General features: G+C 35.2%; 1 protein-coding gene across 7 annotated transcripts in view; it reads right to left on the reverse strand.

Annotated features, from left to right (window-relative positions):
* Window positions 1-14,801, reverse strand: part of ADAM12 (ADAM metallopeptidase domain 12) — a 281,938-nt gene that overhangs the window by 27,132 nt on the left and 240,005 nt on the right. For all 7 annotated transcript variants that reach the window (XR_005556825.1, XM_039344430.1, XM_039344344.1 and 4 more), the window contains exons 17-21: window positions 14,139-14,216; window positions 12,586-12,694; window positions 7,735-7,867; window positions 5,872-5,983; window positions 4,126-4,308 (exon numbers count right to left, since the gene is read on the reverse strand). Coding sequence is in view for 6 of the 7 variants with exons in the window: in XM_039344430.1 (XP_039200364.1) it covers window positions 4,126-4,308; window positions 5,872-5,983; window positions 7,735-7,867; window positions 12,586-12,694; window positions 14,139-14,216 (615 nt within the window). In the remaining variant the exon portion in view is untranslated. The remainder of the gene's footprint in view (window positions 1-4,125; window positions 4,309-5,871; window positions 5,984-7,734; window positions 7,868-12,585; window positions 12,695-14,138; window positions 14,217-14,801) is intronic.

Genomic DNA, 14,801 nt, shown 5'->3' on the forward strand with positions numbered 1-14,801 from the left:
GACAGTGGTGATTTGGTCAAACTGCTATAATCATTAAGGACATTAAGTTCATTGATAGCGGGATCTAGTACTGACTATGTTGTCTCAAAAAGCAAAAGTTAGCTTCATATGTACCCACATAAACACCTCATACTGCCTTAATATGAATAGAAATACAAATCAGGCAACTAATAATGCTAAAGATAAATTATGAAGAGGGAAAATCCTCTGCAAGAATCCACGAATTCTCTAGTTTCCCTCTAAGCAAAATGGCATTTTTATAGTCTGGCTCAGACAATACTAGGGAAGCGGATGAACAAAAACAAGATCAAAGTAATTTTAGTACAGAGACTGTGGCAATTGCTGAAAAAAAGCTGCCAGCTGCATCATACCGTTCCAGCCTAGTGCTTGCAGAAGATAATGAGGTGGTATCATAATTAACACCACTACATTTAGGAGGTTTGTAAACAGCAGGAGATGGAAAATATTGTACAATTCATGTTTCTTTCAAAACATCTAGGTTTGTGGACTGACTAGACAGATTCCATCAAAAAGTTATTCTACTGTGTCCTGATTTTTGAAGGAATGTGAACGCTTGCCAAGTCGATGCCAGTTTTTTTTTCAGATGTAAGATCTCCAAATAGGTAGATAAAGTTTAAACATGGCAACTTCAGAATTATGAAAATGTTACAAATCAAACTTTTATAGATTTTTTCAAGCTAGAATTTATGTGAAACAAAACCAGCAATGTACTTTTAATAGTTCTTACAAAATGCAGTTGTGTGGATTGGTTCAATGATTCAAATGTTATTGTAACCCTCAGAAATTATGCTGGGCTTTTGAGGCTGGCTGTACCCTCAAATGCGTTCAACAAATCAATGGAGCTGTAATCAGAACATGTGAAGTGGTTAGGCTACCATCCTAGCAAAAGAGCAACAATAACACCAAGCAACAACAGATGGAAGCAGGCTGACTCAGGCTCAGAAAAGAATAGCTTTCACCAAATTAAACTGAACAAATTAAAAGGTTGCAGTCTGGGAACCAAACATATAGCCGGCAAAACCTTAGGACACTGGATGCTGTCCTAAGATATGCAGTTCTAGACAGGGCCAACTACATATGACAGCTCATTTTCAAATTTATTCCAAAACAGAAATTTCATCAGTTGCAGTCAAGCCCTGTGATGCCATTTCTTCTTTTCAGAAGTGTTTCAATACATTTATGTATGTGTTTTAACACATATATTTTTCACAATATTCATCCAATTCGGTTAAAAAGCATATCCAGCTCATGGTGCAGAAGTATCTGCAGAGGGATAAATGACGAAAGGAATATTGTGTCATAATCCCCATTTGCCATTGTGTATGCACTGTGATGTCAGATATGTACAAAAGAGGCAGAGCTTACAATGCAATGATATGATACCTGTTGCATCATTTGATGACGGTGTACAATCCTGCAGATGCCTCTACCACATTGGTTTCCTGGATGAATCAGCTGAGAGCATAGGTTGAACACAATTTCTTATCTGTGGAACCCTGCTAAAAGTACTCATATATAATATCAATTATTTAAAGACTAGTGACATCCAGCTCTTCTGACCCAAAGTGACAATATGCCTTGGAGAGGATATTGATATGCTAACTGCATCTTTCAGCACTCCCTTAAAGAAGCTTCAGCTTGTTTATGTTTCAATTATGAAAGCACCAATAGAGTGTGACATTATCAGTGTACCTTGTCACTGCTTCTTTAATGTCTCTTTAGTTCAAACATGTTTTCTGTGATCATGTAGCTGGTGCAAATGCAGAAGAAGCAGGTTTTTTTGCTTTGAATGGTACACTTCTATACTACTGCTCATCTTGAACAATGACCCTCCCATTTTACAGATCTGGTGCCAATTCTTCCACACTGGCAATACCATTGCAAGACCTAATAATGACATGTACAAGCACAGTCATGTGATTTTGCTTGGAGAAAGAAGCAAAGATGGAAGACATTGTCCTGGCATTGTCACTGTCAAGTAAGGGTCAGGGTTCAAGATGACCTGTAGTGTAGAAGTGCACCTATTTTTATTTATTTTATTATTCATTTATTAATCAAATCGGTATAGCTGCTGTTCATTTCCTTAAGCATGCTTGGGTTTTAACTTCACTTTTTGAGGTTTTTATTTTATTTTGCTTTCTATAAAAGTTGACCGGCTGGTTGAATGATGATTTATTTTAACCTTTTGCTGGATTTTCTTTTTTTTCTCTTTCCCTTTGATTTATGTTGTTGTTTGGAATAATGTTTGTTTTTTTGTAAGGAAAACGGTGTGTTCTGGGGTAGTGAAAGCATTTCCATTTGGTTTATTTCTATATTGGACTCTCACTACAGTGTTTTTTGTATTTTGCTAATTTGTAAAATGTTTGGAGATTATGTTTTGAATTCTTTTCAAAAAATTGGATCAAAATATCTGGAAAATATCTTTCCTACTTTTTAAGTATTTTTTTTCATTCTGAGGATTCCTGTTTTTTTTTATTTATTGTTGCCAAGTTACACAGAACAACAATGTATCAGGTTACAGACAAACATGTGGTTGATACTTGACAAAAGGCTGATAATATGCAATACTCATTTGAAAGCTTTTTTAAAAAAAGTTTGCTGAAATGATAATGGTTGTGGAAAATATTCAGATGCATCTAGCTGTAGATAAATTAGACTCACAAAAGAAATGTGATCTGAAAGCAGTAGATTCACTGGAAAGAAATATGAACTCTACAGACTTAGAATTCACAGACCTAGAACTAACTGAGTCAATCCCACATGCCTCTCTGAAGTTCAAGCCTGCATTCTTTTACAACAGCAGAAACCTGACTAAGTGGAGAAGTGATAAATTGGCTTTCCCTAAGAACATTGAAGGAGTTTGGGAAATGGATTTATCACATTTATCTGCAAAACAATTCCATCTGGATGTTTTGGGGAAGATAGGCAGACTGTGGAGGTTGGATTTATTATATTTAACCAGAGAACAATTAATAAGAGCTGGTGTTAAGAAACAAATGTGGATATTTGATCCAGGATGAATCACTGTTATCTTTTGGGAGATTTGGAATAGATAATATGCCATGATAAATCATCTATGAGTTGATTACAGTTTGTTAACAGAGGGTTTTGAAACTTTACCCTTGCTTTTCTTATTATTGCTCTTCCTGTTAATTATTTGTTCATTAATATAGCATATAGATATCAGGCTAATAGACTGCAAATAGATTTAGTACGTAGTTTAAAATTTTGGAGGGCCTGTTTCACAAGGGGTGGAAAACTACCCCTTGTGAAATATATATTAAACAATATCAATACATTAATTATTACTATGATTACTATATATTAATTACTATATATTAATTCAATAACATATTAAACTACTCAACTAGGGGAGATAATATGTGTGCATGTGTTAGGTTTTTTTGAATTCACTTTTTAAATGTTTTGTTCGTTTTGTGACTTTTTTGTTCATTTTTTAAAAATTTTTTTTGAGGTTTTGTATTTGTATTTTAATTTTTTTAATAAAATAAAAATAGAAAAAAATGGTATAACTGCCATCTGATAAAAACTGACTCTGGGCAGTATACAAGTGCATACTGCTTCACTTCAAAAGTGAAGAAAAAACAAGCGGAAAAATAACATCTACTGCCCTTCTTTGAATTTTATGTGGAATTGGTTCACACTGTAAGAAAGGCACAGAAAAAGTTATTTCACAGAAAGTTAAAAAACCAACCAACCAATCCCCTCTGACACAAGGGCCATAAAATGGCCTGGATTTGGAATCTAGAATTTAAACAGCTACTTGACAGCATGTCACAAATATTGTAACATTGGCATTGGAGGAAGACATGCTGAGGTTGACTAGGAATGATCAGATGAACTAGAATTAATTCTGATCAGTGTGGCCATTCAGAATGAAATCAACTAGTAAAGAAATGCCCAAAGAAATCAAGACTGGAACTGCTGAAGGTTTTCTTGATTGCAGCAGGTGATAAGACAGGTAGAGATAAAAGAATTAGAAAGGGCTATTTATTCTTCATTCAACAGCAAGAAATCTCAGTTTCGTTTGGGTCTCCAGAATTTGTAGGTTCTGTAGAAATGAAGGTGGGGGAAACAACCTACCAGGTCAAATTTCAGAAGGGGCTTGGTGGGCAGCACCTTTCCAGACACAGATTGTTGGCAGGAAATCTCACAAAGATGTGCCTGGACCCTCTCTGGTGGGCTCCGTTTCGATATATCCTGGGCCTTCACAAAGTAGCTAATATCCCTTTTCTGATATTGTAGCAATTGTTGTACATTGTTTCTCTATAGACCATAAAAACAATATGCAAATAAGTTGCAGTTTAAGCACACTACATATGGCACAACTAAAACTAAGCATTTCAAGTTCAGTTTATTGCAGTTAAAGAAAAGCAGATGAGAGGAACCCAAGGAAAAAGAAAATGCTATGAACAGAATTATCTTTCCCACTTAAATAAATGTTAAAATCATTTTGGCTGAATTGTGCCAATATTCTTCTTCTCAGATATACAAATTAATGGTTAAATGTCATTGCTTTCAGGGCTGGTTTAAATGGCTCTTCCCTTTTTTAATATGCCCTCTTTATTTTTCCTCAAGTCAACTAACAACCAATTAACAGCTTACTCAAACACTAATCCTTGGATGTTTAAAAAGCATTATTTCTGTCTAAGAGACCTGGCTGCAATCCAGAAACCAGTACATTTATTTGTTTCAGCTCTTAAAATCTTCATTCATCTAGAGCATGGAAACCAGTATGCATTTTCCAATCTGGCTGTGTGGATTTTATTTCAGTCATTAACCAAATTTGTGTTTTGCTTTCTTTATTTGACACAGGCTCTATTGGTGCATACCTTAACTGTTTCACGCACAGATTATTTCAATAGTCTCTTGGCAGGGTTTTTCGTGATCTTAGACAGACCAGAACAATGACATTCAGGCTATTTTGGATCCTATGTGTTTTTTTTCAGGATTCATTGCCCAGCAGGGGTTTTTATTGGCTCCTAAGAATAGCCAGAATCGGTTTTAAACAACAAATGTTCATAGCTAAAGTTTTCTGGTTCATGAGTGTTTGCAGAGGATGAGAGGAAAGGAGGGAGAAGAGGAACAAGTGATCAAATGCATATCACTATGCAGCAAAGCAAATTTGCTTTGCAAATTCCATTGTGACATTGCAATAGGTAATAGTTTGTCATCAGTGGTAATGAACTTCCTAATACCAACAGGAACATCTTCCTACAAACCTCTTGATTTATTAACATCCCCCTAAAAACCTCTTGACTTATTATGTTCTCTGGGCAGGTTTTTCTTTCTGTTGCTTCAGAATTATTTAATTAGAATGTTAGTTTAACTAGAAGGCTTTGATTATCCCACCTTGCACACATTAGGATTGGAAGTTTCAAGGTTAATTCCCTTTTTAATGGAAATTCTGGATATATTTGCACTTGGCTGTACCGTAGGGTATTGTTAATATGAACGCTTGCAGTGGTTAGTGTGTATTAGCCAAATATATTTCTTTAATTGGCAGGTTGTTAAATTTTGAATTCTTTGGGGAATGACATTTTTGTAATTACTGTGTTTCTCTGACTTGTGCCGCAGGTTGGAAAAGACATATAGTATATAAATATTATAAATAATAACTACCGAGAAAAACATTAAAATCATTTTTAATGGTATCCAATTAAATATACTTAGACATTGGTGCAAAAGTTGTTCATATCCTGGAAGTATACAGTAGCAAATTATTGATAACAAGAAAACTACACAGATATGACCATACAGACACTTGAAGCTGAGCTTGACTCAAGGGAATATTTGACTTTACTTTTACTTCAACTATATAAAACCCACCTTGGGTGTGGTTAAATTTTGTGGCTGTTTGGCTAGTTTTTTACTGAGGAATGTTGCCGTATGAACATGATTAGATTCAGATGAACTGGAAGGCCTTGTTTGACTCACTGACCTGCAACACAAACACGCTCATTAAAAAATAGCTATGCTTGGAAAATACAACGTCAGGGTTATAGTTTGATATAATGCTCCTTTATCTTTATTTTCTTTAGTAACAGTGACTGTAAAATCCATCCAATACTATTGCAAGAATAAAAATATTGATTTTTTGTTGTTTAGAACCACTAGTCTGTTAAATTAGCTCTGGCAATCTGTGGAAATGCTGCTTTATAGCCCCCAAGAGATACTTCTAATGAAGCTGGTGTTTAAGAAGTAATGACCTTTGCTATGGATATTGTGCTTCATTCAGTAGGCTAGAGACAAAAGGCTACTTCCAATCTTTCAATATTTCAAGCAGAGCAAATGAAGGCAAACTCCTTTTACTTTTTAATTGTTTAATACAAAACAAAATGAGAAACAACAAGAACATCAGAAAGCAGTGTGATCTTGATTTAGTGCCAGAAAAACCCCCAAATAATTTATGTTCATGACAGATACAGTATTTCACCTCCTCTTTCTAATGTGCCTACATTATACAAAACAACTACAATTAAGTTATCTATTATAAAAATGATATCAACCAAAAGATAGCAAAGATAAGCAAACAAGTTTAACTACAATTTTATTTCAAATATTATATAAGCTTTTCAATGTCTTAAGCCTTGCTATTCTGTTCCATGAAATAGCAACTGAAAAGCCTTTCAGTTTGCTCAGGTAATTTCTTTCATCATTGGTAGGACAAGAAAGTTTTATTACTTGAGATGAATGAATAGGAGAAAATAACCCCTCCAATATCTTGTCCATTTTAAGTATTAAAAGAAACAACATCTCCAGTCCCACTCAGTAATAGATTGTCAACTGGTTCAGATACAGCAAAATAAGCATATGAACTCCCTGACAAATACAAATACTGAGTTTAATATTTATATGCTTTAATTATGCTTATTGTTACGCTTTATTTTGTATCTTGTTGATCACCTTGGTAGAATACAAAGGTGGGATATCAATCAAATTAATAAAATATTATTTCTTAAGAGGGATTTTCCTGGATGAGGAAGGAAGAGGTTAATTCCCTACTCCGTACCAGCTCCAATCTCATTAGGATTACTTTTCCCAGATGATGCCTTTACATTTTCTTAAAAGAAGAAATCCAACATGAGAGACACGGTGCCTTATTGCTGGCAAAAACCAGCTTTTATTCTGGTGAAGGACACAGTTCTGCAGAGATACTGCACTAAAGGGTCAAATGCTAGTGATTGGTGGGGCTAAAGCAAATAGTTGATGGAGCTAGAATGCAAAGTGATGAGGCTAACTTTTATTTCTCTTTTTCCATCTCCTCCTCCTCCCAAGCAATAGTGCAAGGGAAGAGAGGAAAAAAAGACTTTTATCTAAAGTGTCTAAGAATTTTGACTGCGACATGTGATTTTATACTGCAGGCCACCCATTCCTGCTCTGGGGGGATCTTCAGTGTTTTTAATTCCTCTAATAACTCCTCATGTTGTTTCTATTTTGAACTAATAGCACCCCCCTTGTCCTTTGACACACACTACACTAGTTCAATTTCATATATAAATAGAACAAATTATACATTCAGGCAGAACCTTACATCTGACTGAATAAACTGATGTTTCATTGCAATAAATGATACTAATGAAAGAATATACTGTAGATAATAATCATTCTGGAAGAGATTGGCCAGCAATAGGTAATGGGTAGTTTTTATGAGGTTGCAGTTTCAAAAAACAGTAATGTTAAATACCATACCTAAGTTTCTCTATTGTAGTCTTCTTATTAATAAAGAATACTCTAATCAAGATCTTCCTCTTGAAGTACACAAGTAAACTGGCCGCCAGAAGGCACAGGATGGTTATAAGTATTGCAATTAAGCTTCTGTTATCTAAAACAAACAAACCAATAATCCTTATTTAAAAAGAAGGTTAAATCAAAGACCACTTAGGCTTTTTGGTAGCAGTATTCCAAAACCACAATCATGCACATACACACACAAACAAAGTACTACTGAGGACCGATTTTGAAATTAGACAAAGGGCATGGTTACAGACATTCCGTGCTTTCATCTTCTATGGCTCAAATAATGTAGCAATGAATACATTAGATTTCCCTAGGGCGATAGTCTTACCTTAGTAGGGATCATTATTCCTTATTGACCACTCTGGTTGAGATTATAAAAGCAGAGGTCTGACACATCTGTAGAGCCCCACTTGGGAAAAATTAAGCAAAGTTGGGCAAAATATATGGGGAAATTAAGATCACGTTACTTTTTGACAAGAAATTGCCCTGTCTTTCTAGAACTGATATACTTTTATCACTTTTTTGTGCATATGATATAACTATTAAATAGGTACTGACAAGAGATTGTGTGCATGTTTCTGGGTGTGTGAGGAAGGAAGGAAGGAAGGAAGGAAGGAAGGAAGGAAGGAAGGAAGGAAGGAAGGAAGGAGGGAAGGACTCATTTAATTACCACAACTGGAACTAGCAACTCCATCGCTTTATTCATGATGTGACAGTTAAGCAACACATCACATGATTGCAACGTGTAATTTTACTGCCAGCCTTTCTACTGACTCTGCTGTCAAAATCTGGTTGTGAAGTATACAAATGGTGATCACATGACACAGGGGAGAACATTTTCATTTTCCCAAGCTTTTTAATCATATTTTAATTCACATTGTTTTAAATATGATAACCACCTTGCTTCTGCCTAGTTTATATGGCATCTTTATTTTATTATTTTATTGGATATATATTGGATACTCAATGTATCATTTTAACTTTTTAGTGTGTTTATGGTAAACTGCCTGAAGAGTTTCAGCTATTGAGCAGTTTAAGAAGTTTTATATAAATGAAACTTTTGCACAGAACAGTGGATTCCTACCTCTATTTAAAACTAAAAACATTTTGTGTCTACTTATTTTTAATTTACATTTACTTAAGTAGCAATAGTACTTAGACTTATATACCACTTCCTGGTGATTTACAGCACTCTCTGGGCAGTTTACAATATCAGCATATTGCTCCCAACAATCTGGGTCCTCATTTTACTGCCCATAGAAGGATGGAAGGCTGAGTCAACATTGAACTCCTGGCTGTGGGCAGAGATAGCCTACAATACTGCATTCCAACCACTGCACCACCACAGGCATAAACTAAGATACTGTAGTATCTTTCCTGTGATCTCTCCTTCCAAGCAAAACTAAACTCACTTTAGGATAAATAACCCTTGAATGTTTCTGTGCCCTTCTGTTGAAGGCTGAGACTTACATTTCCGGCAAACAGCAGATACTACTACTCTTCTATCTGATGACAGGACAGGAAAAATGGAAGACATCAGACATACCTAAATTTCTGATGCCATTTCTTACTCTCTTCCCATCCTGCACCCATTTCTTTGTTGGCATGTGTGACAGGACAGATTGTCTTTCCTTGACCTCCAGGATAAATTGAAACCAATGCGGAAAAGATCAATATAATGTACCAAAATCATATTTAAATTACTGGGAAAGAGATTGAGCAGAATATGCTTAGCATTAATGTGATCATATCCATGGAGTTTATTAAGTTTATTTGTTATGATAAAGAGGCTTCAAATGAAAAAGCAGAATGCAAAGACATAAGCACATCCAAACTTCACAGCATTGTTACTTGGTTTTATATAGTCAGTAGGAATGCTGCTGAATGTATTGTAAGTAATATTGAACTGTGACTAGATTCACTCATTTAACTCCTGGACTTCTTCTTTTTTTTCTATTATAATTCCAAGAAGTGATTCTTGTCTGACTAACTAACTCTTTCTTACATTTTTATTTAAACCAACTTCATCTTACTATAAAATCATTATGCCACTGTACTGATAAAAGAGATTTGTATGATGTCACAAACTCACCTCATTATCATAACTTTGCAGTAAACGCCATCTAATTTAATTTGAATAATGTTATCCATTCCACCCGCCCCCTCCAAATTGAGATCATTTCCAAACTTTAATGGTAAACACAATTGTAGCTCTGATTCTGTTCTTACATCCAAATCAACATAGAAATATCTTTACAGACTTCAAAGATTTGATTCTATATGATTTACAAGAGGAAAATCAATTCCTACTCAACTTCAGGCACAGATAAAGCAGTCTAAGATTTTCAGGCAGAATAAAAGGAAAATATATTTTAGGGGATTGCCAAAAAATGAAAGATTAATAAGGAACTAGAAAGGTTTTCCTATCAATCCATGCATATCATCTATAAAGAAGCCTGTGGAAAAATTGATGACCCTTAAATAGGCTGGAAAGGACTCTACTTTCCTTAGCAATTATTGGCTACTGCATAGACATGGCTCTTTATTTAATATATAGCTCTTTAATGAAGTTATCTTGGTGGATCACAAGATATTTAAAATTCAATAAATATATCAATGTATGTGTATCTGCTCCCACTCATGTGGATGCCTTCTAAATTCTTTTTTTTTTAATGACATTTGTGTGGGGTGATCTTCTATGAATCAATGGATCTTATTTGGATCAACTTAGTTACTACTAAGTTTCCTACTTAATCAATCATCACATCTCTGTTTGAAAAACCAAAAGAATGATGTGGGAAAAGTTAATACACTAAGGATGTCAAGATTGAAGTCAATATTGTCAAGACTGTTTTGCACTTTCACCTATATTCCACTTTGCTTGCAGCTTGAAAAAGAAAAGAGAGGAGGGGGGAATGGAATGCAAGGGTGGAGGGAACTGCAACTGAGCAACATCCGGTCCCATGAGACAGTGCTCCAACCCAAGGACATAGCGAGCAGATGGATTAGCGTGGCTCTCTGGTTCCCATAACAAAATGAACAGAAGTGATTGGTGAAAGTAATGGACTGGCCCATAGGGAAAGGGGGGAATTAACTATGCTAGCTTTTGCATGGGAAACCCAGACCTGGTTTATTGTCAACTGTCCAGATTGTGGATCCAGAAAAAGAAACTCCTGGGACATTATTTTACTAAGAGTATATACTTTACTGAATAAACTATATTGGCACAGATGAGCGCACAGTTGACAAATACTGTATGTGATTTACTAAGCCAAGACAATTTAAGATTAAGGCTTTGTTTAGGATAGCAAAGTATGCTATATGCGGATGAGGTTTAGATGACCCATTTGAGGAACCTAATGTTACACTTGCCTTTTTTCACAATGGACATAAGAAACAGTTAGATAAAACTTAAGCTTGGATTGCAAAGGATAGCATGAGGATTAGATAGCCAGTTGTACAACTTCACAGCTGGCTATGCATCCTACTCTCCCTGAACATCTCTGCAAAATATGCTACTTTACCTTGATGGAAGGATGTTTGCTATTTCCTTTAGCAAAAAGTTAACTTCATTATTCTGCAAGAACAACTCAATATTAACAATTTTCAGAGCCTACTAGGAATGAAATATTGATATTTACAATTAATATAAATGGGAGAAAATTACTTTTGCTTCTTGGAAATTCCCAAACTTTGTAGGGGGTAGCACTAACAAAAATACCCATGAAGTTTGCTCTGCAGAATTCAAATACAGCAAAATTATTTGTTTGAGGTGGAAATCTAATAGTGCTGGTTCTGAAGCACCCACCCCATGACCTCCTCACTACGAAGCAGCAGTAGTGTGTAAATATAGAGTTCAGGTTTTCCTTTGCATTCTCTCTTTCCCTTTCATTCTCTCTGTTCTTGTCCAAAACACCTTGCTAATTGTAGATACTTTTTCTGCAGGCACACATGCATGATGACCCCAAACTCTCTTCATGATAATTTGTAGGCTGGATTTCTCCTTGATTAGTTTCCATTCTTTGCTTCTTGTCCTACCTTCAGATGCTTAGAGAATAGGTTGACTTCGTTGTGGCAGCTATATCCTAGGCTTTTGCCTATATATTTCCTATAAATAAATTAACTTTCTGTTATAAGTACTGTATAAGTATAAAACTATTCTCAGGAATGCTTGGAAGCACATTTGGAATGTTTCAACTTCCAACATTATTTATTATATGAGTACTCAACTCTAGCATTGCTTTGACAATATGGGACAGTGACTATAATCCTGATCTTTCAGGACAATGGGGTTTCAAAAGCACAGCATTCAATCAGATGAAGGAATAGGTAGAGATATAGTATAGAAAATACAGTTCTTCCAAGAGTTCATCTGTGATCTTAAGTTTCCTCTCATTGTATTTCATTGCTTATACCAATCCGTCATTCATATTAAGCTGCTGTCATCTAAAAGACCCAATGTTAATACATAAAAAAGCCAACAGGACAAAGGTGAAAGATATGAAGATATGCCAGCATAAAACAATGAAATAGGAAGATTTTATTTTGGGAAGTTCTATGGAAAAGAATGAACAATCTTTTGTTACCATAAATGGGCTGAAGCACAATCAGTGAATCACAGCTATAACTACTTTTGCATTTAAAGTGAAACAAGGCACCGCCCTACACATAATTCAATTTATTTATATTCACAATGGCAGCTAGAAGTGGATATTGAGATATAAAAACTGGATCCCTAGATAATCTGATGTCCAAAGCCAATTCCTTCATTTATGTTCTCTTTACTTTTGTCTGTTTACTCACCAGATTGTCGAACTGGCCCACTGTCAATACTGCCACCAAATCCTGCCTTATCACAAAAGGGAGGACCCCAATGAGCCTCACAGTGGCAATTTTTTTTATTGTTGCAGACCTCAAAAGCAAAAGCATGTACAAATATGAGTATGAAAAGCACTACCAAAGATTTATGTCTATCATATAAATAAAATAAATAAATAAGATACAGCAATCATGCTTTGTGATGTTACAAAGACTACACCTTTTTATAGATTGTTCCAAATGTAACTCCACGTGGAACAAAAATAATTGATTCCAGAATTAAAAAGTAATTGTAAGGCCACAATATACGTGCATCCAAAATTATTTTGATAGCATTTTCTCTTCTAGAATGTCACCTTGAAGGAATGCAGACAATTTACTTTTTAGTTTGAAAGCTGGAATCCCAACCATAGTAACCAAACAATACTATCACTAGAGTGTTTGCATGCCAGAAGATTATGGAAAGGCAGGCCATTTTGCAAGGAGTTTGTTTGTCCCTAGAGTGTTACATGCATTATTGATTATAATCTTTAAGGCAGATATGTCAAACTCGCGATGTCATGAATTGGGACTGTTTTGCCATTACCGGCAATGTGGGTGTGGTTTCCGCAGCGGCCGTTTGACACCCCTGCTTTAAGGGGTCCTAGGATTTGCTCATTGCCTTAATTGCTTTCTCAGATCAATGAAGATCTACTAAATAAGTTTAAATTGCATTTAGTCTCACAAGCCTGAAGAAGTTACAACAAAAATAGGTGACCAGTGGGATCTCATCTGTGGTTTGTCCATAGATAGTTAAGTGTCTTACTTGTGAATGTTGCTGTATGCTAGAACAAAATACCATGCAAAATATTCAAACATCTGTGGCTAAGTTAAGGACTTCCTGAAGATTTTTTATAGGAATCTCCACCATTGCATTTTAGAAGGTTGACCATATCTGCTCCAGCTTGTCATATATAATTTCTATCTTGCTTATTTATCTGTAACTCTGTTTACAGTAATGGTGGATTATGGTACTTTTTATATATTTATATTTATATTGCATAGTTGATTTTCCCCCTGAACACTTCCTTGAAGACCTGAAGGACTGGCTGACTCATTAAATGTTGTAACTTCATTTTTTTTTTGTAAATCATTTTAAAAATATTTCAGTTCTGTTACATCTCCTTGGCTGATCATGCCTATCTGCCTCTGCTCCAAACAGCTGGATATATTTGAAAGAATCCTTCGCTCCAGTCTATTATGCCTGAAACATTAACAAGAGCATAAGTGAACTCATTCTAGTTTTTAAACTGCTGAATGCTAATTTTTGCAAAGATAAGGTCACCATGACCAGCAATATTGCTTTGTCAAATAAAAGCCACATTTCCTTTCTTGGGCATTGAAAGGGCTTGAAAATTGATCATTCTGGAAGCAGAGACTGAAAAAAACCGAGAGATATAGTACAAAAAATCACCGTTTTTAAGGGCTATAACCAATGAGTGATTTATTGCTCAGCTGGAGATTGACTGACTATAAAAAATTGAATCTGTAATACTTACCCCACGTCCATGACATTTTGTTGCACATTCATGAACACCAAATACACTGGTGTTTTGGCAGCGGCGATTAAGACAGATCTGTAAAGACATAAGAGCAGGCAAAAGATAATTTATGGTATAAAGACCAAGCAACTGGATTTTTTCCCCCTGTATTGTATTTCTAATTCAAGAGAGAATAGCCAATCTCTTCTGGTTATAATTTTAAACTTAAAGAGTAGATTTTGATTTAGAGAGGTATGATGAAATGTTGATGCCATCTCCTTAAATTCATCAACCAATATTGCACAATTAAATAACATAGCAAGATGCTAAGACCTAAAGGATTCTGAATGAAATAACTTGGAATATGGAACAAAGCTTCAGGTATAGAATATGTAGGAAGTATGTTGTCTGCCTTATTTACAGAACATTGTGCATACATCAATCTAATATTTTTTCTTTCAAAAATCTGTTTCTTTCCTGACTGCTGTATGTTATGTCTTTAGGACAACTGTGCCACACTGAGTATGGTGTAAGTTAAGAATATAAGGATGTAAAAAGAATCCTGTTACATCAGATCAAGGGACCCTCAGTCCAGCATTTTGTTCAGCAAATATTAGAAAGATACTGTTAATTTTCATCACGTCCTTCTCTGAAGATAATGGAAACTTTGAAATCCTATAT

This window comes from Crotalus tigris, unplaced genomic scaffold (assembly GCF_016545835.1).
Source record: "Crotalus tigris isolate CLP2741 ecotype Arizona unplaced genomic scaffold, ASM1654583v1 scf7180000017536.10889498, whole genome shotgun sequence".
In the NCBI taxonomy this organism is placed as follows: domain Eukaryota; kingdom Metazoa; phylum Chordata; class Lepidosauria; order Squamata; family Viperidae; genus Crotalus; species Crotalus tigris.